This window comes from Chelonoidis abingdonii, chromosome 10 (assembly GCF_003597395.2).
Source record: "Chelonoidis abingdonii isolate Lonesome George chromosome 10, CheloAbing_2.0, whole genome shotgun sequence".
Lineage (NCBI taxonomy): Eukaryota > Metazoa > Chordata > Testudines > Testudinidae > Chelonoidis > Chelonoidis abingdonii.
The window spans coordinates 67,842,988-67,870,464 of NC_133778.1; the positions used below are offsets into that span (position 1 = coordinate 67,842,988).

The window sequence follows — 27,477 nt, forward strand, 5'->3', positions numbered from 1 at the left end:
TCGCTCCATGGAGACGCGGCGGAAGATGGCAGCCAAGCCCCGTAGTCGGGGCCGGGTGCTGTGCTGGTGGCCGCCGCTCTCCGCTGCGCTCCTCTTGCTGGGCTGCAGCCCGGCCTCCGCCGCCGCCTCCTCTTCCAGTTGTCAGCACCGCGTTCCCAGCGGCGGAGAGGTGAGGAGTCCCCGGGCCAGGGCTCTGCGGACGGCCTGGGGAGGTGATTGCGTAACGCGTGGGGCCGGCGGTAGTGTGGGTGCTCTCTGTGTAATGGGTGGGGGCGGGGCACGGAGTGTCCTGTGTGTAATGGGCTGGGTATCGGGTGCCCTCTGCATATGGGGTAGGGGTGGTGCGAGGAGTGGGGGTGGAGCATGGGGTGCCCTGGGTGTAATGGGTTGGGAGGGGCTTGGAGTGCCAGCGGGGCTTGCGGTGCCCTCTGCATGCAGGGTAGGGACGGGACAGGGAGTGGATATGGAGTGATGTCCTCTCTGTAATCGTTGGGGAAGGGGTAAGGGATGGGATCAGGGGGTATCCGAGCAGCGTGGTATCAGATGGGGTAAAGGAGGCATGGGGTAAGGAGGATTGGTCAAAGGGTGGGAGAAGTGGGGGCCAGGCTACCATGGTATCTGGGTGGGGTTTATAGTTATCTATGTTAGGAGTCAGGTGGTGGAAGGATGTTGGAATGTAATGGTGCTCCAATGAGAGGTGTCACTATCTCGGTAATGCCAGAATCAGCTGTTTTGAAAAATGGCTCCACTGAAGCTCTGCAGAATAACCTCAAACTAAAGCAAACAGATGGCAGATAATGAGATCATTCCAAAACAATCTGTTGCAAATAAAACTGCTTATTTGTTTAAATGTTTTGGTCATAATCCTGTTACTTCTAGGTCTGATCCTTGCTGAAGACATTTGAGGCAGTTTCCTGGAACTTGCATAAGAAATTCAAGAGAGTAAATGTAAATAGACAGGGCTTCTGCTGTAGTCAAAATTATAAATTTAGCCACTTCTGTAACTGTCTTTTAAAAATTCAGACTGTTTTAGTCAATATATAACTAATACAAATAAGAGGAGATAAGGTGTGTATATGTGGAAGTAAATATGTTGTCTTTTGGGATGCTGTCCAGAGTACTGAGTGATCTCTGATTAGGAAGGTGAGAATTATTATTTATTATTATTTTTATTTTAAATCAAGAGCCTTTCAATATGGAGGCATTCAGAATTTGTAAATATCTGTCAGTTAAAAAAAAATCAAGTTCTCTATTCCTGTTTTTACCAGGTTGTTTACAAAGTTTATCTTAAGGAAAATCATGTTCTCAAGAGAAATGTTGATCAAAAACTGAGAATTAAGACTATATATGACAGAAGTGTTGAAGAGTAAGTATAGTGATATTTTTCTGCAGTTTTGAAATGTAAAAATATATTATCTATATCAAAATGTTTCCTTTTTTCCCCCGAGTTTGCTCCCTGAGAAACGACACCTTATAAAGGTATGTTACACTTGTTTCTCCTTTTGATTTGTGTGTATGGCAGTCTGCTCTCCCAAAAGTTATTCCACAATGTGCTGTACATCAGTTATTTGCTATTTTTTTACTCCAAAAAATGTCTGGTTTCCAGTGGCACTTTGTGTATAGTTTATAAAGCACTTTGGGATCCTTCAGAGTAACTATATATTACTGTCAATATTATTGCTGTGACTGCAGTGCGATACAGTGGCTTAGCTGCACTTAAGACTTCAGGAAGTGTTCGTGTCATGCCATCCTTTCTTCTGCTGTGCCTTCATGTTTAGCAAATGCCCTGTAATGTAAGAGTTAGTGGTCCTAGGATGCATTTGTACTTGTATTGCGACAAGGAGTCCATTGTCTGTATTTTTGTTTTCGTTAAATTTAGAACAAACTTTTCCCACAAGCTATTTCTTATTTGGAAAAGACTTTTCAAGTTCGCAATCCAACAGGTACTATTTCGCTAAGCAGGTGAGTGAAGTTTGTTTACTATTGTTTGCTGTGTTGATATTTAAAATACTTTGAGTGAACTTTAATATAAATGTGGAACAACATCTTGTTTTTCCACTAGTGTAATAGTAACCTCTTGCAAGTAATATTTCTCATACTAATGCCTTACACAGTAATATTGTAGCACTTGTTTATTTCAGTATCTTTAGCTGCCATGAATTATTGTACAGTTTGCCTTTTCACTTATAAAATAATTTTGACTTTAATTGAAGGCAATGCGCAACAAACCAGTATTTAAGGAAGGAAGGTGACCCTCATAGGTATTGCCGAGGAGCCTGTGCAGAGCACACGAGATGTGGCCCAGTTGTAGTTCCTGAGGAACACTTACAGGTAGTTCAAACCAAGTGACATCTACTTAGCATTATAAGTTTTATGGTTTGTAAAGATTACTAATAAAGTTAATATTAGTATGTTTGACCTTTTTATATGTAGTTTTTACTTGTGAGAGGTGATCAGATTTGACCAATAAGACACAATATAATCTAAGGCAATACAGTGTTTCTCTGATTATATTATAGGGCCAAAAGTCAAGTGAATTAATCCTTACAAAAACTGCTGTAATTGCATTACGGTACATTGGTGTGGAGTGTGTCAAAATTATGCAATAGAAATTTTACAAATACTAAGGAAAATAGATTCAGAAAGGACATTGGTAATATCTGAGGCTTAATATTCAACAGTGTTCTAAAGCCAATTTATAATACTCCTTATTCAGTGTGTCCAATTTTCTGGAATTAATTTGCCATCGTAGGGTCCAGTTATGAAGTTCTTACTCATCCAAATCTTCTAATGAAGTCATGTTGACACAATATATTTTCTCACTTGGCTGTTTCGATTCATACTAAAATACATGATTAGCACTTCTCTTACTTGCTCTGATCATTGTAGCTTTACACACTTGATACCATTTTTCAAATGTATTGTGTAGCACTTTTACCCAGTTTATTTTTAAATTTAATTGAAATTTCATTAAAATGAATCAAGGGACACACTTATATGAAATACAGTCAGAACCTTGAGTGATAAGTGTGCCTCAGTTTCTGGATGTTCAAGTTGGAGACACCATAAAAAAAAAAATCTGACTCTGAAAGGGCTGATCACTGCCTTTTTAGTACACTTCGTATTGGGTACCACTCAAACTGAGGAATCCCAGGGAGGGAGGGATAGCTCAGTGGTTTGAGCATTGGCCTGCTAAACCCAGGGTTGTGAGTTCAATCTTTGAGGGGGCCACTTAGGGATCTGGGGCAAAAATTGGTCCTGCTAGTGAAGGCAGGGGGCTGGACTCAATGACCTTTCAAGGTCCCTTCTAGTTCTAGGAGGTTGGTATATCTCCAATTATTACCAAAATCACTAATCACTCTCTTTAAAACTTTGGCCCTAGTGTATTCACCTAGTCCACAGCAGGGATTCTAATCTTTACTTGGCTTAAAAGAACAAATATTTGTGAATAGCTTTAAGATTAGCATATTACATTTCTAAGAATTTAAGTTATTTAAGCTAATTATTTCATATCTTTCCCATTTTAATTGCATTATCATAGCAATGTAGAGTATGTCGTGACAATGGGCATTGTGGGCCTGCTGGCTTACCAGACCAAGAAGGAGTTCGAGATGCCGATTTTGTACTTTATGTCAGTGCTCTTACTACTGAAAGATGTGGTCAGGAAAATATTATTGCATACGCAGCCTACTGCCAACTGGAAGCAGAAATGGACAGGTAAAAATTAATTCCAGGCTAATTTTTACTGAGTAATTATTTCAGGTCTTTGCATTCATTTATGCTGAACTCACTAGATATGTCTGGTCTGCTGAGTGTAATGGGTTGTTGGTTTTACATCTTACGTTCCTAAAATCTCATGCTTCATGGTTTTAGCTGGTCACCTGCATGGGTCTAGAAGGGACTCCCTCAGTGTGTTCTGGGTTTTTGCACTGAAGCATCAGAGATGGTCACAGCTGGAGATGGGACACTGGATGTGTGGGCTTGTGCCCCCAGATAGCTCTGAGCTCTCTCTCGTCCAGCTGGATGATTCTTGTTCATGTGCTTATGGTTTAACTCGGGTTGGCAGCCTTTCAGAAGTGATGTGCCGAGTCTTCATTTATTCACTCTAATTTAAGGTTTTGTGTCCAGGTAATACATGTTAATGTTTTTAGAAGGTCTCGTTCCCTAAGTCTATAATATATAACTAAACTATTTTTGTATGTAAAGTAAATAAGGCTTTTAAAATGTTTAAGAAGCTTCAGTTAAAATTAAAATGCAGAGCCTCCTGGACTGGTGGCCAGGACCTGGACAGTGTGAGTGCCACTGAAAATCAGCTTGCGTGCTGACTTCAGCACCTATGCCAAAGGTTGCCTGCCCCGGTCTAACTGATCACTATATGTAGGTTTGGGAAGGAATTTTCCCTCAGGTTAGATGGTCAGTGACCTTGAGGGGGTTAGCAATTTCCTTTGCAGCAGGGGTGCGAGTCACTTGTGGGGTTATCTGAGTGTATATCGTTTAATCAGTTCCCTGCCATTGCAGGGACCTCAGGCATTGGTTCACCTCAGTCCCTCTTATGTGCCATAGGCAGAGAATAACAGTCCAGTCTCCTGTGACTTGTAATACTTAGGTCTAATTTTGGTTGTTGGGTTTAGCATGTGAGTGCTGGATGATGTTGGTGGCCTGTATCATACAGAAGTTCAGACTAGGTCAGTGGCTCTCAACCTTCCCAGACTACTGTACCCCTTTTCAGGAGTCTGATTTGTCTTGTGTCGTGTTCCCTCACCCCTCTGTGTACCCCCAGGGGTACATGTACCCTTGGTTGAGAACCACTGGACTAGATGATCCAGTGGTCTCTTCTGGCCTTAAACTCTGTGACTCCACTACAGTGAAACATGGTAATGTAGACAAGTTACATGTTAAGAACCAAAACAGTCATTCTCATGTCTCTCCTTGACACAGTACACTTTGAGATTTTGCAAAACAATATTTTGCTTAAATATTATTTTTCAAGTAGAAATTATGCTGACAAATGTTTTCAATATTTATTAAAATAAACTTTCTTATTAATGTGTGGGTGAGTGCGCGCGTGCACACACATCAAACTACACAAAATCCTGAAAAGCTGGGACATACCAAGTCAAAGCTAAACCCCTTTCTTTAATACGCATACCGTGTAAAGCTTCCATTGAAGTAAGTGCAAAACTTCTACTAATTTAAATGGGAGTAGGATTGGGCCCCTTATCTGCAGAATAGATGCACCTTGATCTTGCAATTGTATCCATTATCATCTATGTGGAGCCTTATGGAAGTTGACCTCAGTGTAGGGTGACCAGATATCCCGATTTTTATAGGGACGGTCCCTATATTTGAGGCTTTCTCTTATATAGAAGCCTATTACCCCCCCCCCCCACCCCGTCCCAATTTTTCACACTTGCTGTCTGGTCACCCTACCTCACTGATGCACTTTTGCCTTAAATTTTCATGCAGACTAGCTCCCACCCCTCTGCTACTGCCGAAGTTTTACAAACTTAAGCAAAGTGAAAATCTCTTTATTTTAAAATAGATCAGGAGTTCTCAAACTGGGGCTCGTGACCCCACAGGGGGTCATGAGCTGTCAGCTCCATGGGGCTGACAGCCCAGAGCCCCCATTAAATTAAATTATACCCCCCCTTTTTAATTTATAAAGGTGGTCACACTCTGAGGCTTGATGTGGGAAAGGGGTCACCAATACATAAAGTTTGAAAACTAATGCCCTAGAGCTCCTAGGAGTGGTGGAAGAGAGGTCTATGTTTCTGCTGCAACAAGTCAGTTTTGGCGACGTAGTTCTGCACTACTGTATAAAGCAGTAGCTTGACCTAATTTTTATTTTCACCTTCTAAATAAGTGTGTGGGGGGGGGGGGGGGGGCGTTATTTTGAGTGGTCAAGTAAGAGAGCTGAAATAATGCTCCTTACTCTCCATTTGAGGTTGTAAGAGAGAACTGGTTGTCTCTGTTTGTTTTCTGTCTCTTATTACGGCTATAAAACAGAAGGTTTGTAATGGAAACTGACTGACCCTGAGCTTCAGTTGTGCAGTGTCTGCTGCTAGATTAGAATTCTTTTATTTAACGAGTTAACTCAGTGGTTTTCAGCCTGTGGTCCATGGACCCCTGATTTCTAAAGGTGTCTACACCTTCATTCGAAATCTGGTAAGGGTCCGCAAATGAAATAACCCAATGGTTTTCAACCTTTAACTTATTGACCTCCAATAATTACACACTTTTTGCATGGTATGTGTGTGTGTATGCATACACAAGCTACTGCTGGTAATCTATTTAGTCAGGAAAAACGTTACATGGAAGGATTTATCCCCAAAAGAGGATGAAAAGTTATTTGCATTAAATCAGATGAGTGTGTGTTAGGTTTAATTTGTTACCTTCATATTTAATGTGATTTTTTTTTTTTTTTTTTTTTTTTAAGTTGCCCAGCATTTAATCAAAATCCAATTTATAAAACAAAGCAATGTTTGTCTTCCAGGCCAGTAGCAGGATATGCTAATTTGTGTCCAAATATGATTTCTACTCAAGCTCAGGAATTTATTGGCATGCTGTCTACAGTGAAACATGAAATTATTCATGCACTGGTAAGACTTGATATTTTAACATGTCATTTCCTTACTCTCCCAGCTAGTTTATATAAAAAGGAATGCACTTAATTTGCATCTTTCAACATCTGTGCTAATTGCCTTCAGGTATACTATTCTCAACATATGTGTTGGGGGTTGTATACTGGTCTCTTAACGGCTTTTAGTATTTTAGATGGATTACTTTGTCTAAACATGCTTTTTATTTACCTTTTTGAAGGGTTTCTCTGCTGGGCTATTTGCATTTTATCACGATGATGATGGAAATCCTTTGACAGCAAGATATGCAGAGGGGTTCCCACCTTTTAATGACAGGTATATTTTTAAATCACTGAATCCTCTTGGTTTAGTAACTTGCAAAAATGAAAGGACACTGTCAAGAATATATTCTGGCTGTCAGCCTCTTGAAAGTCAGAGTTGTTTCCTTTGCAGAAATGTTTTTTCTCTTCACACTCAAACATTAGTTTAATCTGTTGTAGAGTTGATTCATTTGTGACATTATGCTTTTTTGTGTCGCTGACACACACACACACACACACACACACACACACACACACACACACACACACACACACACACACACACACACACAAAATAGAGGCTGGGGTGTCAGATTTAGGATGTGAATTACACGGCTACCTGCACCTTTGCCTCCATTGGAGGTCTCTCTGGCCTCATGCCTTCATCTATTTCAGAGTAATTTTACAGTTCTCCCACTCTTAGATTGGCGCTGGGCTCCAGTATACTGTGTATTAACCATTTGTACCTGAATTCAGCCCAATCTACAGGGGTATCTGTTGTGCCATTCTTCCCTTTGGGAGGCTGTGACCAGTGGTACACAGTGATCAGACATCCTCCGTAAATCAAAGTATTGTTTGCTTTAGCAGTAGGAACAAAAAATTTAGAGCAGTGGTCTCCAAACTGTAGGTCATGCCCCCCAGAGGGGGGTGCAGAGGAACATTCGGGGGGTGGGGCCTGGGGCAGCCTGCATGGGGAGGGCGTGCCACCCATCTCTGTCACAACTGTGGCTCTCAGCAGCAGCTCCACTTCCGGCCCCAGCCTTAGCCCTGACCACAGCTGGACCGTGGCTTCTGTTGCCATCCCCAGCCTTAGCCCCTGGCTGTGGTTCCGCTCTTAGTCACGGTCCTGGTCCCAGTTCCAGCCTCAGTTCCTTTTCCCCTGTCTGTGCCCCCACCCTAAGCTGGGGGACCCACTCCTGGCTTGGTTGGGGGGTGGGTGGGCAGGGGTAAGGTGGGACAGGCTGTGAAAAGTTGGGGGACCACTGGTTTAGAGAAAAAAGATTGTAAATAAATATTCTATAAGCAGTGGGGTGTCTGTGTGCTGGTCTGGTTCCCTGGAACTATTCCCTTTTCTGAGAGAGCATTCCTTTTCAAACCAGCCAGAGTTCTTTTGACCTGCTGTGTTTCCAGCCTTTTCCTGTCCTGGGATTGTCTCTTAACTCTCAAGTGTTTGCTGAGAAGTTGCTTATCTTGAGCCATTCTTTTTCTTCGGCTTGTGATTCCCCACAGCCTCCTATTAAACCAAAATATTCATACTATTAACAGCCCAGTAACCAGGTCAATATACAGTATTCATAAGCTATTCTAGAGCAACTCCAAATTAGTCACATAGGGTCTATTGGATCTGGCAGCATAACTTCAGCTTTATTGCCCACATTCCTCTACACTATAGGTAATGCTAAGTAGCGGTAATGCCCACAGTTAAACTGTGCTGATTAAGAGTTGATAGAATCCTATCAATTTTGCTTAAACTGACCACTTAATCTGCTAGCGATTCAAGGGCGATCTATTCAAATTTGGGTATTCTGAATATATGAAATCTTCCTAGACTGAAAAGAATTGGCGGTCCTGTCATATTGAAATGTGATTTTTGTCTTCATTTTTCAATAAGATCTCAGATTTGACCTAAACCTTAATCTGCAGTAATTTGGTCAGTTTTCATGTCTGTTCCTTAACTAATACCGCCAATAGTTAACTAAGGGCCTTCATGTCATTGAAGTACTACAGTAGACGTTCATAAGTCTGCAGTATTATTATTCTGTGTGTTCAGTAATGGACAGCTACTGTATAATACTGTAGGTTATAGAATATCAAGGTTGGAAGGGACCTCAGGAGGTCATCTAGTCCAACCCCCTGCTCAAAGCAGGACCAATTCCCAACTAAATCCCCAAATGGCCCCTTCAAGGATTGAACGCACAACCCTGGGTTTAGCAGGCCAATGCGCAAACCACTGAATTATCCCTTCTCCCTTGCTGTCCTCTTAGGACTTCAATCCGGATTATCCTGCAGTCCTCTCAGGAACACTGGGGTCTTGCCTCTGAGGACTGCATGATCCATCACTGTGGATCAGTTCAGTGGTGTACTTAAACATACACCTAACTTTAAGAATGTAAGTGAGCTTACTGAAAACAGTGTTATATTCATGATTACACTTAAGCATATGCCTAAGTACCTTGCTGAATCAGGGTTTATTCTTCATATATATCTTGTATTGAGTTTACTCAAATCGCAATGATGTATCACATGTCAAATATCATTGTAATTGAATTTACTCAGTGTAAGATGTCTATCTTCCAAGGTTTTTACATATAGAATCATATAACTGGAAGGGACCTGAAGAGGTCATCTAGTCCAGTCCCCTGCACTCAAGGCAGGACTAAGTATTATCATTCTAGTCCGTCCCTGACAGGTCTTTGCCCAACCTGCTCCTGAAAATCCCAAATGATGGAGATTTCACAACCTCCCCAGGCAATCTATTCCAGTGTCCAACCACCCTGACAGTTAGGAACTTTTTCCTAGTGTCCAACCTAAATCTCCCTTGCTGCAGTTTAAGCCCATTGCTTCTTGTCCTGTCCTCAGAGGTTAAGAAGAACACTTTTTCTCCCTCCTTCTTGTAACAACCTTTTATGTACTTGAAAACTGTGTTACCATGTCCCCTCACAGTCTTCTGTTAATCATTTTTGTTGCTTTTCTCTGGACTTTCTCTAATTTGTCCACATCTTTCCTGAAATGTGGTGCCTAGAACTGGACACAATACTCCAGTTGAGGCCTGATCGGTGCAGAGTAGAGCAGAAGAATTACTTCTCGTGTCTTGCTTACAATTCTCCTGCTAATACATCTCAGAATGATGTTTGCTTTTTTGTAACAGTGTTGACTCATGTTTAGCTTGTGATCCACTATGACCCCCAGATCCCTTTCCACAGTACTACTTCCTAGGCAGTCATTTCCCATCTTGTATGTGTGCAGTATGTAATGGCACTATGTAGGGTGATTTATGCATGCCTATAATTCTCATTTACTATTAAAAAAAAAAAAAAATCACAATACACTTTCCTGTTTTTCAGTTAATTTAGATATTTTCAGTATGAATAAGCAATTTTGCAACTGTTTTCCCTTTTAGTAGTAAAAACTCATTCCTTCGTGCAATTTCTGCAAGTGAAAGTTCTTAGCTTTTTAGATTCTTTCCTGATATTTGCAATATATTTTATTAGTGCATAATAATTCTGAAAATATCTCCTTAGAGATATTTTGACCAGCCAAACTCCTTCAGTTTGGCTGGTCACAAAATGCAAATTAGGCTTATAACTTGGAAGAATATTAATAAGGAGGAAAGTTGCCCATTTAAACTACTTCATTTTCATAAAGAATTAGAGTACGTATTAAGAGGATACTGAGCACTGTTCATTTTTGGAAAGTAATGTTCAGTTTTGGAGCGTAATCTAGGTTTATTGCTTAGATTCTGGTAAAACATCTCTAATTAAAACACTCTCCTTACAGTCTAGGTTTGTATCAGTGGAGCAATAAGGTTGTTGATAAAGCAGTGAGGTTATGGGATATACGAGGTAATAAGATGCTGCGCCATGATGTATTTCTTCTGATAACACCTCGAGTAGTTGTAAGTACTGATTAATTTAAACTTATTTCATAGTGTATCTGTCCTGATTACCATCAGATACTTGAACTTCATTCATTACCATCTTGTTGATAACAAGAATGTTAATTTACTGGATACTACAAACAGAAAAGAATTCTTGACCACGTAATCTGGTTTGGGTCAAACTTTAAAGAAAATCATACTCCTAGTTAATTAAGGGATATTTAAGTAAGATGGAAAACAGTTAATTGGGTCTTGAGGTATAAGGGGAGATATAATTGAAATGCAAAGACAGAATGTAGGGGTTGGATAGAGATACCATGAAGGATAGAGTAGTAGATTAAAGCAGATTTGGTAGTGATTAAATGGACCATCCCATCCTACTCACATCTTGTTTCCATAAAGTCTGATCCTGAGGCTGTGATCACTCGCAATTGCTATTGACTTAAGTGATAATGCCCTTAATCCTTTTTCTGTTCAGTGTTCATCTTTTTCTTATATGACTAATATACCTTTCCTTTCCCATTTAAATACTGCTTGTTTCCATGTCTTCCTAATTCTGCCTATAATGAAGTGTCAGCATTGAAAAATTGTCACACCTTTCCTCTTGTTTTAGAAATTATTCCAAAATGTTTGACACCCTTTCTCCTCCAAGCTCCCTCCACCCCACTCTCTGTCTTTCCTTTCAAATTTTAACTTTTTTATTTTAAAGGAATTTGAGGACAGAAACCAATTAATAAATGAAACTGAACAACAGTACTTTCACCCAAACATTAATTTTGGTATTCTAGATTGTTTGGAGAAATTCTAGTCAACCTTTCCTTTTAGGAAATTGAAATAACTATTTGTAGCCCAACTCTTTGAAGCTGTACTGCTAACTCTAGTAAGGGGCTTCTGCTCATCCTGGTTACTGTCCTATTGTGAGGTGGGAGCTAGGAGGGCAGGCCACAAATCTTAGAAAACATTGTGACGCCTGTTGGCTAATAGCGGTATGTTTTGATTTTTCTTATGGAAAATTCCCCCAGAATCTCTCTTCTCATGGAAAATTTTGATTTTGACAAAACCCTGTTTTCTAATATGAAAATGTTTTGTTCAGAATTTCTTGTGCATACCTAATCATGAAGGGGGCGCTAGTTGATGAAAGCTTATTTTCTGTGAAACATTGTTTTCAGATCATCCTGATATGAACTTGGAATAAGTAGGCAGTATTGTATGTTACTTATTATCGGCTAACAGCCAGGTTGCTGGATTCAGTACTGGGAGATTCACTAGCTTGTTAGAGCTTCAATAAGGAGAAGTCCTTCTGCATTCAAAGGAAAATAGCAGACTGTGGTAAAAGGAGGACATTAAAATAGTCCTTTTTTTAACAAAAAATCTTAATCAGGAAGTTCATTTCTGAGATTTTCTCAGTATTTTGATAATGAGGTTGTAACAGTCCTGTTTTTTTGTAGGAAGAAGCTCGGAAACACTTTGACTGTCCAATTCTAGAGGGAATGGAGCTTGAAAACCAAGGTGGCATGGGTACTGAGCTCAATCACTGGGAAAAGCGATTGTTGGAGGTTAGTGCTGGTAAATAATTCACTGAAGGGGATAAAAATGTAGATTTTTTTCAGTTTTTTTTCAAGTGTATTGTAGATCTGTTGGAAACCCACCAGTGTTAAACTTAACTGAAATACATTGCAAATAACTCTAAGCTGTGCACATTAAACCTCTATTCATTCCCACACAACTCTGATACCATTCTCCAAACTCTTAATTCTCAGAGCACAAGGTTCACCAGTGCCTAGAAAAACAGCGTCAAATGACGAACAATTAGAGATTCACTTTTCTATAGTTCTTTACCTATCTTCCCCCAACTTTCCCTGTAGAGTTTATTAACGTAATACAGCTATGCTGTGATCCTAGTTTAATTTGTTTTATGTACTTCTGTACCAACTAGTCTCTTCATAAGAAAAGGGCACTTTTATAAGGGCACTTTTGAACTTGATTTTTGTTTACTGAGTGAGTGTTTCTGGGAGGAGAGGGGAGTGGAACTCCCTTTGAGCCAGTTTTATCTTTTTGTCATCCCCTCTCCTTCTACCTTTTTGTCTCAAATCCTGGAGAGCGCAGTTTAGTCACTACCTTGACTTCATAAAATCATAGAACTGTAGGGTGATCTAGCCCTTCTCTGTAGGATAGGATTAAATATATCTAGACATCCCTGACAGGTGTTTGTCTAACTCAGTGGTCCCCAAACTATGGGGCATGCCCCCCTTAAGGAGGTGTGGAGGAACATTCTGGGGGGCACAGTGGGGCCCAGGTCAGCCCCTGGGGAGGGAGCGCTGCTCAGTCCCGTTTTGCCCCCAGCTCTACTTCAGCCATGGTCCCGCACTCAGCCCCAGCATCAGCCCCTTGCCGCAACCCAGCCAGGACCCCAGCTGCCGGCCCCCATTGTGGCCCGGCCATGGTTCTGGCTCCATCCCTGGCCCCAGCTCCAGACCTTCCCCAAGCTGTGGCACCAGTCTCAGCCCCCTTACCCCTGTTCGCATGTCCTCACCGCCGCCCCCCTCCCCCCCACAGGAGCCATAGCCATGGCTCAACCCTGAAAAGTCTGGGGACCACTGGTCTAACCTGTTCTTAAAAACCTTCAGTAACAGGAGATCCACATCTTCCCTAGGTAACTTGTTTCAGTGCTCATCTGTATTTCTATGATCCCCCTCCAGTGTGGCTTTTGCCATCTCTCTTGTGCAGAAATTCCTTTGAACAAGGCAATTGACTTTTCTCTCACTAAGACAGTGGTCATTTAGCCTATTTGATTGTCTGTGCAGCATTGTTCCTTTTATAGTACAAATGTTAGTAACCTCATAGTCATGGGTAAAACCACAATATCAAATCAATGTTGTGCGTTGTGGAGGTAAGCAATAAGGGAACAAATTACAATTTCAAGATTTCCTAGGGAAGTCGGTAAGAGAAAATTAAACATTTTTGGAAAATACTTCTGGTGTCCTTTAACTTGCAGTGAAATTTTTTCAGTATGGAGAAATAACTTCTTAAAATACTTGTCAAGGAAAATGTGCTCTGAAAACACTGCGCATCACTTTTCAGAAACTTCCTAACAGTTACTGGTAATTTTCAGAATGAGGCAATGACTGGATCCCACACACAGAACAGGGTCTTCTCCCGGATTACCTTAGCATTAATGGAGGATACAGGGTAAGAGTGTAAAGACCAAATGTTGTTAGTCTTCAGTCTCAGACCTGTGTGTTTTCAAGCTATAAACAATGAAAGTACTGTGGAGTTCATGCACTTAGAGATGTTGCAGTTGAATGAATACAGCTTGCTTTATGTAAAAAGTTAATAATTAAAGGTATTTGGTATAGCACTATGTTATCTTCATTTTTCTTCAGATGTCTCTTGAATGCAATCTATCATTACTCTGTCCATAAAGACCACACCCTTGTGTGTATCTGGTTTGTATAATCAAATTATGCTTTGGAGTAAAATTCTCCTTGAAAAGCTACATAGCAGATCTTCACTGTCATTCAGCTCTTATTACAGGTATAGAATTTCCATGCCTGGAAGGAGGGCAGAATCAGTCAAGATCTAACCTGTGGATATGAGAGTAGAATTTCCCCTTTATATATGTAAGCCCTTTGGCCAATTACTCCTGTTTCTTTGGCACACTTTATCCATTGTACAATGCCAGAGTCACCATTTATTCAGCAAGAGATGCACATTAACAAATAAGACAAGTTTTAGCTTTAATTCACTACTTGTAAAGTCAGAAGGAAATATTCATATAATTTATATATACAAAGGACATAACCTACACTAAAATTTTCAGTGAATGAATAAAGAGATTATCAAGTTTTTAAACTGTCTTCTGCTGATTGATCAGAAGACTAGTTTCTCAGTTGTATTTCCATTTCAAAATATCTTTACAGCTGGTATAAAGCCAATTACAGCATGGCAGAGAAATTAGACTGGGGCCGTGATAAAGGCTGTGACTTTGTGATGAAAAGCTGTAAATTTTGGATTGACCGAAAGAAAGAGAAGTAAGAACACACTTTTTTTTTTTTTTTTTTAAAAGCTCAATGTTTATGTTCATCTGTGTGTGTGTCTTTCATCATATTATAAACTTTTGAAATGTGTGGCTGTCTTGTGTTGTGAGCCTAAATAGTGAGCCAAAAAGTCCAATTTGAACTATTCCATCATCGCAATGCGTGGGAGCTTTAAATTGGAAGAGAGTTCAATTATTAGCTGCAAACAAAATTCACAGTCTGCTACCGAGAGTGCTACAAAACATTTGACCTGCAACAAAGACAGACGGCCTTGACCAATAATTATCCCTGTAGATGTTTTCGCTGCTCCCTTCATTTCAAGTCTCAATATGAATGCTTTGAACCTTGTTGCATTTGCAGTTTCGTATTCATCTATATCTTTATCGTGTTGTTGTAGACCATGAACTCCACTTTTATTGGTTGTGCAAGAATTAATGTTGGCTTCTATCACTAAATATCCTTGCTTTTTTACTTTTTATGCATTTTATCTTGAAATGTGGATCGTGTATTACTTTGCCTCCATTGAATGGAAGTGCAAATGACTTAGAAATCTAAATTATCTGATTGCACCTGCAACATGCGAGAGGGGCTAAGTTCCTTTCAAATCAGGCCTAGTTTGTGTGGTGTTCTAATAGTATTTTAGGCTGGTCTACATACGGCAATAAATCGATTTAACGTTTGTACCCGTCCACACTAACAACGCTCTTATATTTGATATTAAAGGGCTTCTTTTAATCGATTTCTGTACTCCAACCCCGACCGAGGAGGAGTAGCGCTAATTTGATTTAACAGTTCGGATTACGTAGTGTTGACGGAAATCGACCATTATTGCCTCTGGGCGGTATCCCAGGTGCAACACTGACCCGCTCTGCGACAGCAATCTAACTCGGAATGCAGGCGCGCAGGTAAAACAGGAAAAAGCCCGCGAACTTTTGAATTACATTTCCTGCTTCAAACCCAGCGATGAGCTCTGATCAGCACGCGGGTGGCGATGCAGTCTCAATCCAATAAGAGCTCCAGGGCATGGACCGTATGGGAGATACTAGATCTGATCGCTGTATGGGAGGACAAATTCTGTTGTATATCAGAGCTCCGTTACAGAACTGTAAATGCAAAGGGTTGAAAAAAAATCTCCAGGATACACAGCGCTCGTCTGACAAGCGTAACGGGAAAGCCAAGAGGACTCAAATGGACGCTCATGGATGGAGGGGTACTGGAAACTCCAGCTTCCCCACGTCCAACAAGCAGTCTCTGGAAAAGTATTTGCATTCTTGGCGCTGAGGCTCCAATGTCTTTAGGTTCAAAACACAGTTGTCTGGCGTGTGGTTCAGGAAACAGTCCTCAGTTTTCTTTTCCCCACCACACATGACAAGAAAAAGGAAAGAATCATTCTTGACTTTTCAATGTCACCCTATGTGTACTGATATGCTTGCTGGTAGACACGATGCCTACACAGTAGGCAGTATCCGCTCCTCTCCCCCTCCCCCTCCCCTTCCCGGTGGTAGACGGTACTTAGGATTGCCCACCATACCTTATCATAATTTAAACATGGTGGACATTGACACCACATTGCTGGTTATCCCAGTAGATAGGACAGAACGGCTAATAACCAGCTTATCGCAACTTGGGGGCTTCAGTCCCCCTCCCTTTCCTGTGTAAAGAAAAGATTCCGTTACTGCCTGGACTGTCATAGCCCTGGGCAGGGCTGCCTCCAAGTGCCTCCCCCCCCCCCTCATTTCATTCTCACTAACAAGTCTCTGTTCTTATTCTGCATTCCTTATAACTCATGACACAAATGGGGCGGGGGAACCATCCACGGTTAGGCCCAGGAAGGTGGGGGAGAAGGAAGCAACGGGTGCGGTTGTTGCAGGGGCACCTGAATACTGACACGGAGCAAGCTGTGCTCTGATACACTGGTCCTCTAATTACACTTGCCCCTTATCTTAGCAGGACGGGACTCTATTTTTAGAAACCATTAAAGGGAGGGATTGACCTCAGCCCAAGTGATTCAATCCCAATTTGCTTTCCAAAAATTTCAGGCCAGGGGCACTCATGATAGCAGTGGACAGTACAGAGGGGGAGGGAACTGTCATTTCATTGCCAGTTTTCTCTGCAGTAGACGGTACAGAACGACAGGTAACCATCTCTGCTATATTGCAAAAGCAATTGAATGCTGCTGTGTAGCGGCTGGATGGAGTATCCTCTCTCTCCGCGACATCCAGTACGCATCGGTTGCCGGAAAAAAAAAAGCTGAACGGGCTCCATGTGTTGCCATTGCTATGGCGTCTGCAAGGGCAAATCCAGGGGGAAAAACGGCGCGAAAGGATTGTCAGCTGATGTTTTCCGGAAGAAAAGGAAATGTACTGACGAATTTACCAGAACCCTCTGCCGACAATTTAGATTCAACCCTGAATTCCAAGGGGCGGGGGAGACTGCAGGAACTATGGGATAGCTATGGAAGTGCTACCCACAATGCAATGCTTCAGAAATCGACGTTAGCCTCGGAGCATGGACGCACAACACCGAATTACTGTGCCTAGTGTGGCCGCATGAAATCGAATTTATAATATCAGTTTTATAAAACCGATTTTAGCAAATTCAATTTTATCCCATAGTGTAGACTTTCCCTTAGATACTGGTCTGACCCATAGGGAGCATATCTCGTTATACTTTGTATTAGCAGGCCTTCTCACATTTTTAATCTTTTCACCGGCTTAAAAATTTGTAAAGACTAGCAAAAAATTAGACCATCTAGATGAGTAAGTGCATCCAAGATGAAAGACTTTTTGATTTAGAGAATATTGTGTTGGTAAATGTAAGGATGCGTTTCCCATGACATTCAAGACCAATCAAATGGCAATAGTTTGCTGCCAAGCTCCTTAAGAGACCAGTGCCCAACACATGATGGACCAATGAAGTGAGGAAAAGTAACACCAGTCCTTATAGAATTGTCTAGCAAAAGCAATTGATATAAATATGATCTAATTCAACTAAGATTTTCTTTCCTCTTTTAAAGGAGGCAATTGGTGAGTCCATATTGTGACACTCTGAGGAGTAATCCACTGCAGTTAACTTGTAGACAGGACCAAAAGGCAGTAGCAGTATGCAATTTACAGAAATTCCCAAAGGAGTTACCTCAGGAGTATCAGGTATAAATGCATCTTACTCCATAGAACAGCTCAAATTATTTTTGTTATTTACATCAGGGGTTCTCAAATTTCATTGCACCAAGACCCTCTTCTGACGACAAAAGTTACTACACGACCCCGTGAGAGGGGACCAAAGCCTGAGCCCTGCCGCTCCGGGGATGGGGGAGTCAAAGCTGAAGCCCGAGCCCTGCTGCCCTGGGTGGGGGACTAAAGCTGAAGCCTAAGGGCTTCAGCCTCAGACAGGGGCCTTATAACCTGAGCCTCGCCGCCCAGGGCTGAAGCCTGAGCCCTGCCATCCAGGGTAGTGGGGCTCGGGCTTCAGGCCCAGGCCCCAGCAAGTCTAACGCCAGCCCTGGCAATTCCATTAAAACTGGGTTGCAGTCCACAGTTTGAGAACTGATGACTTAAGTGGTGCAAGATGTAGTGGTGACTTAGGGTGTTGCATTCTTTCCCTCTGAGCTGGTACTGAACTAATATGTGAAGGGGACGTGTGTCGCTGAAAGTGCCCTATTTCAGAGAAGTACAAATGACCTGCTGACCGTTTATGGTCATTAGAAATCTCATGTTGGTCTCTTCTGAAAGAACAGTGATGTTAATCTGGCACTCTGACCAAATTCCATCATAAGTCATTGCAGGCTCCTACCTAGATTTCCCTGGAAGATTTTCTATATATGGTGTTTCTTCAATTCCTTATCTAGATTGCTTCCGGGTATTGCTGTGCATTGTTACAATAGTGCTGTTTCACTCTGGAGGTGGCTGTGATTTGGTAGGAAAAGTGATTTCTCTCATGTGTGCATATATGTGTGTACATACGTGCAGAGTTTAAAGTGCTTTCGGATCCATCTGGCTCAAAGGCATTTCTTAAACAGACTCCTGTTACCAGTGCCTATGTGCAGCACCACTGATGTTGGCAATTTGTGATTGATAGATTGAATGAAAGCTAAATATACACTTGTCCGTGTTGCACAAAACTATTTCACTGCCTCATTTTTTTTTTCTCCAGTACTTTGACAGTCTTAATGGAGTACCATCAGAAGATTTGCCTTATTATGGTGGCTCAGTAGAAATTGCTGACTATTGCCCCTTTAGTCAAGAATTTAGTTGGCATTTAAGTGGTGAATTTCAACGCAGCTCAGATTGTAGAATAATGGAAAATCAGCCAGGTCAGTTTCTAGTGAAGTATATTTTCAAAGTGTTTTTCTTGTTGCAGAATTCACAAGGATGGTCTTATCTGGACACCCACACATTTCCAATTAAGAACATTCTTTAGAAAACAAGGTTCTTCGCTGTTTTCAATCCACTTTCTGTTGTCTGATTTGTTCAGCAGACCATTTCCCCCCCCTCCCCCTTCCTTTCTCCATTCCCAACACTTTCCTTTTAGTCTCCATTTTTCTTCATGAACAGATGGGGTGGAGTAAATTTATATTGAACAGTTACCATCTGATACTCCTGCCTAATTTGATGATCTGAGTTTTTACACTGCCAGTGATTCAGTGGCCTTACTGGGATGGTAAATTAGCACTGCTAGTGTACAGTGTAGCTGGCAGGCATACATTTGCAGTCTGGTGGAAGACTTATTCAGTTTAATGTTAACAGAAGTTGATTTATTCCAATAGACATTAAGCTGTTGCAGATTGTGGAAATGGTGTCCTAGCATTTTAGTCTAACATTCTATGAGCGGTCTGAAGAGTTAGGTTTTCTTTCTGGTGTTCGTTGAAATTGCCCTATAGATCGTTTACTACTTGAAGTTAATTTTCTTTACTAATTTACAATAGGGGCTTGCAGATGTTCATTTAACAAAGCTGAGTTAACTCTTCAAAAATGTGTTCCTCTTTCCTTCAGATCCTTTAAAAAACTATGGTGCAGAGAAATATGGACCAAACTCTGTGTGTCTCATTCAGAAATCAGCATTTGTCATGGCACAGTGCAGAAAAAAGCTCAGTTACCCTGACTGGGGCAGTGGATGTTATCAAGTAAGGATGACATTTTAAATAAATTTAGAAATCATTTTAAAAAAAAGCACACCTTTTTATAAAAACTCAGAATTTGTTTAAAAAATAGGATAAGATTACTTTATATCACAGGCTGTTTTTGTTAAATAACCCAATATTTTTAGCAGTGCTTTAAAAATAGCTTCCTAACATGAGCATGTAACTTAAACTATCCACTGGAAGTTTAATAAAAATAAAAGAAGATTGGGGTTAAGAACAGGGCTAGAGGACAGATCTGGATGTTATATTTATCTCTACCACAGACTTCCTATGAATGACTTGTCCAAGGTAGTTTTTGTGCCTCAGTTTCCCCAGCTGTAAAGTAGGAATACTAATTTTTCTATAGTTTGTAATTTATATTGGGATATCATTCTCTCAGGATGTCTAGCTTAGCTTGTTTTGTGAGTCCCATTAAGTTTAGGTGAAAGGTGCTGGATCTATGTAAGTTTATTTTTCATAATCGTGATTATCTTGGCTGTACTAATTAAAGAATGGGTTAAAAAATATTCTTAGCACAACTGAAAATGCACTTCTATAAAATCATTGGCAGTATGCAGATGATTATAGTAATTCTTAATTCAGTGGTTCAGTTAGTTGCAGAGAACAATATGACCAAATCCTTGAAACAAATAGCAGATTAAAATAGTTAATTGTTCTAAAATTAGTGATATCGGTTTCCAGTTCATCTGTGCTATCTCCAAGTCAGTTTGTGAACAAAATATTTGCTTATTGGAAGAATCTATAAATAAGTTTGGATAATAAACAAAGTGACATGTTTAAACATAACAGACCTAACTTGGTTTCTTTATTTTAAGGTTTCTTGTTCTCCCAAAGGGCTGAACGTTTGGGTCAAGGACACAGCATACTTGTGCAGCCGCTCCGGTCAAGTGTTAACTGTTAGCATTCAAATGAATGGATGGGTACATGCTGGAAATCTAATTTGTCCAGCTTGTTGGGACTTCTGTGATTCCTGTCCCCCTGAACGGGATCCTCCAGCTTCTAACGTAACCAGGGCACTATCAATTGGTAGGTTGCCTTATGATTTGCTTATGTGAAATAAAGATAGGTAAAACATCTGAAAACTTCAGAGGATTTTGTCAGTTATTGGAAAATATTAAGTGCTGCAGTATTTCAGCAATGTAACTATTCTTAAATAACTTGAATGGTTTGTACTTTGATTAATTAGATTGAAAATCAAAATGTAGACATCTTTGTGGAAAGACTGTATTGACTACCAAGTAAATCAAAATGGAGGGGCACACCCTCCCTTCCTCTCTATTCCAAAGTCCTGAAAACTTTGAGAGGGAAGGGAGCAGAGCCAGAGTGGTGGTATCTTAAAACTGTATGGTAATGTCTCTGATGGTCTGGGGGATGGTTGGTTGGAAGAAATATGGCTGAGGAACAGCCACTTCATATGGTATAATCTCTGGCAGTCCTCCCGGAGATGTCTCTATAGCCTGTGGAACTTTCAGTAGACCACAAGGCACTTGTGTGTTTGGAAGATTGACTCTCTCTTGCAACCTCTACGGGCCTGGACTCCTGCTTGTAGTCCCCAGTGGGATGTTGAATTAACACTTTTATAATTTCACCTGTAAGCTTGACCTCATGGAGATAAGATAACACAGTACATGTATGACCTCTCTAAACAGTGGTGGCTGCATGAGCATCATATTTTAATAACTGGTGGTCTTCCTTTACTGACCTGGAGCTTTCATTTTATAATAATTTGTTTTGCCTAGCTGCTTCCTAAAATTAAAGTTAACAAAATCACATCATTTACCTTTAAGGATCAGAGGTGTTGCCGTGTTACTCTGGATCTGTAAAAGTGGCAAAGAGTTCTGTGGCAACTTATAGACTAATAGACGTATTGGAGCATGAGCTTTCGTGGGTGCATCCGACTAAGTAGGTATTCACCCATGAAAGCTCATGCTTCAGTATGTTTGTTAGTCTATATGGTGCCACAGAACTCTCTGCATCATTTACCTTAGTCATACTAATGGTATATTACTTTCCCATAACTCCTAAAATGCTGTTTAGTCCTTAGATATGCTGGCCATATTCCAGCTTGGGTAACTACATTGTCTCTGTGAACTTGCCATCTAGTCTCAGTTGAATATGCTATTTATCTTCACTTTCTGTCCTTAAATTTCTATATAATTCTGTTGCAAACTGTTAAAACAGCTGTTGTTAGTTCCATCATGGAAGTGACCAAATTGCAGTGATTAGGGAAAGAACTAGTGTATCATTTTGTAAAGCTTTTCTAGGAAGAAAAATATTATACACATTAATATAAGGTAAACTAACTCGAGTTCTAGTATCTGCTTTAGGTTTAGCATAGTGTATCCTGTATTCCTTGTGTATAGAGATTATTCAGAACAGATCTCTGAAACTGCTGATTATGTTAGTATCACCCACATTCTTATAAATCAGTAGAAAAACACGCAGGGAGAACTTAGAGGGACAGGTATTTTTGCAAGCTTCCTCTTTCAGTTCTCTCTATTTCTTTCTTCCTGTTCCTTTCTTTACCTCAGTTCTGTGGTTTGGTTTTCAGTGTTCTGCTTTTATGGCAATCTAAATCAGAATTGTTAAAAAACCCACCTCTTGTGAAAGCCTGAGGCACTGTTAAAATGTTCATCCTACTCACCCTCACTTCTACCCCTCCTTCTCTTTTTCTTGCTGTGTTCAGCTATTTTCTGACCATTTTCCTAGCTGCTAATCCCAAATCAGTTGTAGAAGCAACAGAAAGTACTTCCTATCCTAGGGGCAAATCATGTTACTACTGCAGAGTTCCTAGCCGTGGAAGGCTAACATGCATTAACATAGACAGTATTTCAAATGAAGTTTTGTATGTTTTCATGCCTCCTTTTTTTTTTTTTAACTGAAATTCATGCTTGTTAAATTGTTCACTATTCTATGTCTTAGGTGTGTATTTTGTAACTGTATCTTTATATTTGACTTTAGATTTGTGCTCCTGTTCCTCCAGCCTGGTTGTAACGCTCTGGCTGCTGATGGCTAACTTGATCCCCTTGCTGACAGGATTTCTTCTGTGTGTATGGAGTTAAGTGTGGGTGAAAAATGTACTTACTCCAAGACTTCACCACCATGCTGCATTCCTCGAGTCAAGGGCACTATCGTAGTGCAACATCTCTGCAGGCAGCAGTCTCACACTGGACGATGGCCTTTTGGTCTATCTCACTACTGCTTGTAGCCAAAAAGGTGCTCACAACAGCAGCTAGCTTTTAAGAGGAAGCAAAGTTTACTATGCTTTCTCAATAAGTGCCAGTATTTTCTGAATTCAGACCTTTAATTTTAACAATAACAACTTTTGAAGATCAAATGTGCTAGCTGCATTAGGCAACTGGCAACTCAGTCATTAGTGATATACATGTGAAACTGTAAGAATGCTTCTTGGATTTTGTTCTGCTAAATCCTCTGTGTAAGTGATAGCAGGATGTTTGTTTTTTAGCATCCTCAAACTGGAGATATACCTCAATGTTTCTTTAGTGAAAAGCCATGGAAAAAAATCAGTTGGCATTGCTGCTAGGAACCTAGGCTGAAATGGGCTTTTAGCGAGTCTTGCAATTTCAGCCACACACGCACAGACATACACACAAAACACTGATATTATGGCATTGCTTCCAAAATACTATTCTGTACTTTGAAACTTATGGTGAATTGATGGTATATTTTTCATCAAATTTGTTTCTTTACATTTATTCAAATATTTTAGTAATCCCACTTCAGCTTTTTGAAGCCCACTCTCATTGAATCCGTGCCAGTTATATGAAAATTGATGCACTACGTATTTGAATCTTACCAGGGTAACTTTAAGAAGGGGGAGCACTGATGTACTTTTGATGGGATGGTCAAAATATTTCACTTCACTACAGTAGTTTTTGTCCTTGACCTTCAATATCAGTGTTCAGAGTGCAGGTGAGGTGGGGGGTGGTGGTGGTGGTGGTTTTTTTGGCACTTTATGGGTGTTGAGAGCTAAACAGCAGTGAAGTAATGTGTTCTGTTCTACATAGATAATGTAAACACACAACACTTGTACTCTAACTTGACTTTCCTTTGGGGGAAAAATAATAGTGATGGCAACTGTAGTAAACAAAAACAGTGACTACTTTAGGCCAAAACAAGATAAACACACTAAGAAAACTATAGACTGGCTCTTCTGATGGACATGTGACTGATCTCTAAAGTGATACTGGATACGTGAAGATTTAAAATACTGCTATGAAAACAGCTGTTTTTTTGTTTTTGTTTTTGTTTTTTTTTTAAACCAGGGCATACTGTGCTATAAAGAAGCACAAGTTAGTGGTGCACAAAATCTACTAGATTTAGGGAAATGTGTAGAATTTCTGTTTCTACAGGATGACTGCTCCTGGGGGCACTTAGAGATGCAAACTTGCCTGTATCTTACCCCTTTTGGGCTTACAAATAAGTCTTGCTTGCCCTATTCAGTCTGTCTATGCTGATAGTTCTGATTCTCAGAAAACTGTTTCCATTACAGATGTGAGGGGGCAGGAGTTCCCAGTGGTTCCAGCATATACTAAGACAAGGAGGATAAATATTTTCTAACCTCCCTTTAAGCTGCTATAAGGAAATGGATTTGTCAGGGAGTCTTTGCAAGGAAAAAAGGGTGAAGATATGGAATAAAAATCTCTGGTCACAGATGAACTTGTCCATTAGTAGGGAGAGTTTCCATTATGGTTATATGCATATTAAAGAAAAATCTTTGTATGCCTACTGCATTTTTTTTAACATTATCCCCGTAAAAATAGGGGTTTTGTAACGTGACCAATGTCACTGAACCTCCAATTTGCTACACAAGTTAAAACTGCCCTAAGGAATCACAACTGAGAATCCTTTGCATTGGGCTAGTTCCAAGTTATATACACTGCTTTAAATTATACAAGGCCTAAATTAGCTTTAAATATGTGTGTTTAAAACATCCCTAATTGCTATAGTTTTTTAAAACGCATACAAATTTGGATTAAGACACACTAAAAATAATGAACAGACTGATAAATGTTTAATATATACACAGTGCAACAACAATGTGAAATGGTTCCTTGAAAACGCATAATGGTTTGGAAAGATTTCTTAGGCCCCGGAGATTGATATTGTATCTTTTGTCTGTTGTGCAATAATAGAATTTAAGTAGCATCACTCAACAGTGATGCTTTTTATACTTGAAAATTTTTCTTGGTTATTTTTTTTAATAATGTAAAATATTTGCACTGTCTCAACTTTCTGATTAACTTTATAGCTGTTAAGCATTTTTACCAGCGTTAATTTATTGCATTTAACATTTGATCTCCTGATCTCCTGTCTGTACAAATGTGAAACTTGCTATCTTGGAATGAATAATCTTGTCTTCAACAGAACAGTTATCTATCCCAATTGCTCCGTCTGTTCTCTGAGAATGTAATGAAACATGTAAGGTGACTTGAAAAGACACTGCTTTCTTACATCTGCATTGTGTACTATATAGTAAGTGAAAGTGACCATAGTGCATTGTAGAGGGAGAACTCACCTACCTGTCAAACACTTTGAGGCAGACTTAACAGTACTTGCTGAGCAGTTGTTTTTAATGCATCCAGTGAAGTAAAAATATAATTGCCTTAATAATCCTGAGATTTCAGTCATGATTTCTGTGAACACATGCAGCAGTCAAGAATTCAGCTATGAATGGTAGAATTGGAAGTGACTTCCTGATTTTTGTAGAAAAATGTATTTGAACAGGTTAAATCAAACACTTGATATTTTTATATTAGTAAGCTAATGACAGGTAGCCCCATTGTAGTAACAATGTGATGGCTGATAGAGGTAATGAGGTCACCTTTAAGGTGAGAGTGAAGAGGTGGCTGTAAATGCAGTGGAAATATCCCTTTCCATCTCAGAAGGAATAACCGAATAAAACTGCCTACCTCAGTTTTCTGTACTGTCTTAGATTTAAATATTCAACATACTGTTAACTTCCAAATCTCAAGCTGAATAAGTAAAAACATCTCAGGTTTTTAAGAGCAGAATTAGAGTAGGAAGCATAAGCCATTTCAGAATGCAGAATATACAGCTGAAAGTCCTAATTTAAACAGTCATTTAGGTAGCCTTAAGTGTTGTCTAACAAAATTGTCAGTGTTATTTTTCTAAAATAACCCGCAGGAAGCTACTCTTGTTTCCTAGTTGCACTTATTCTGTGATGTACTTATTACTGCATCGTGTGTGTATTACTTACAGCTTTCTTCCTGGACTAGCAAATAAGTTACTCGACTTGCTGTAGCTGAGTTTTCTTGATTTATATTATAATTATTTTGTAAAACACTACATATTTGCTTACAGAAAAAAGTGTCTCATTTCTCAAAGGTCTTTCACAATTTTTTCCCTAGTTTTAATCTAAAATAGTAACTGAAAGTTCAGATGAGCTAGATTTTGAGGAACACAACAGTGGCACTGGTCTCAAAGAATTACAGGGAGAGAGGGATCGTTCTTGGTTAGATAAATTGTTTGCAATGAGCAAAGTGCTTCAAACCAGCAGGCAATACTGTTACTCCAGTGCGGTGCTCTCCTAAATGAGCTGACTCCTGGGACTTCGGAGGTATCTAAGGAGAATTTTGCTCCAATGTTTTACTTGACTGTTAGTACAATGTAGTTTATCTTTTTGATGTGCACTAGTAAACTGGGAATAAATATCTAATCTAAAATCGTTATGTCCTCTGCCCTTATTTAGGAGGGACGGTGCCTGTTTTCAAATATTTTCTGTCCTGAAATTTTTTCTACACCAATGTATCTCAGTGCAGCTGGAGAAACGTATGTTCTTTCTTCTCCAAAGTTCCTATTAATGTCAAGTTGGTGACCTGTGGCTGAGCAGTATAAGGCTCTGACTCTGCAAAGTGAGATGGAAGGGATGATGTGGGTGTAAGGCTCTGTATGCATTTATATCGCTTTGCAAGGTTAGGGTCCATGTGTACTTTGTGTGGTATGTGGTATTGGGCCTATGGGTACAAATGTCACCTTTTATTCTGAAAACACAATTATTTTGGATAAGAAAACTGACTGTGACCTTGAGTATGTGTTTCCTATTTTAGTGCAGAATATAAATGTAGAGTAAATTTTACATTGTTTTTTGTGACTGGAATTGAGGATAAAGGGTTAACTTTTGTGCTGTTGCGAGTAGAATGTTTTGTTTTAATGTGTTAGGTACTGCCATCTTCAAATAATGAAACAAATCCTTGTACATCAATAAACACTTGTCTAGAAAATTGTATCTCAGTCTTGCCCTTCTCTGAGAATGACACACACATTGTAAATTCAAACACTAAACACAAACAAAGAGAAAGTAATTTATGTATTAGAATTGTCAATTATTTTAACCGTGCCTTTGCGGAATGAAATTACAGCAAATATTTATAAATTTAGCAGAGATAAATTGCTTTATACTTATATGAACTCATACTTGGTATACATTGTCTGAACCCTCAAAATGCGCTATCATATTAAAATGACTTCAAATGGAGTTTGGCCTGACTAAGGAGAGCAAAGAAAGGGCCCAAAACTTCAAACCTGTGATCGTAATTTCCATTTAAAAATCATGCAGTATATTTACATTCAACCCCGAAAAAACGTAAGTTGAGGTTTTCAAAGCAGCATAGGGAATTTAGGCATACGCTTCCCATTGAAATGGATGGGAGTTGTGTGGCTGTTTCCTGATCATTTTTAAGGTGGAGATTTTTGTGTTTTGTTTCCTGCCCCCCATGGTTCTATATTTTTAATCTGAACAAATCCATGTCAGGGATGTAAC

At 39.9% G+C, this 27,477-nt stretch overlaps 1 protein-coding gene across 2 annotated transcripts; it reads left to right on the plus strand.

The window, feature by feature from the left end:
* LMLN (leishmanolysin like peptidase) lies at positions 1-26,941 on the plus strand. Of its 2 annotated transcripts, XM_032793990.2 has the most exons (17): positions 1-169; positions 1,269-1,366; positions 1,449-1,479; positions 1,880-1,962; positions 2,214-2,331; positions 3,542-3,717; positions 6,494-6,599; positions 6,820-6,914; positions 10,397-10,514; positions 11,945-12,052; positions 13,609-13,685; positions 14,417-14,527; positions 17,550-17,682; positions 18,686-18,845; positions 19,525-19,655; positions 20,489-20,699; positions 22,635-26,941. In XM_032793990.2, exons 1-17 carry the CDS (start codon positions 8-10, stop codon positions 22,733-22,735), a joined length of 2,019 nt encoding a protein of 672 aa, XP_032649881.2. In that variant the 5' UTR covers positions 1-7; the 3' UTR covers positions 22,736-26,941. The 2 variants fall into 2 exon arrangements, with proteins under 2 accessions (XP_032649881.2, XP_032649884.2); XM_032793993.2 differs by lacking the exon at positions 22,635-26,941 and having other exon boundaries at positions 20,508-20,592.
* The last annotated feature ends 536 nt before the right edge of the window (positions 26,942-27,477 follow it).

Excerpts from the sequence above, each read along its gene's own strand:
- LMLN (XM_032793990.2), top strand. The coding sequence starts at position 8 with ATGGAGACGCGGCGGAAGATGGCAGCCAAGCCCCGTAGTCGGGGCCGG. Across the intron at positions 1,367-1,448 it reads TATGACAGAAGTGTTGAAGA|TTTGCTCCCTGAGAAACGAC; the intron begins GTAAGTATAGTG and ends TTTTCCCCCGAG. Across the intron at positions 12,053-13,608 it reads GGGAAAAGCGATTGTTGGAG|AATGAGGCAATGACTGGATC; the intron begins GTTAGTGCTGGT and ends GGTAATTTTCAG.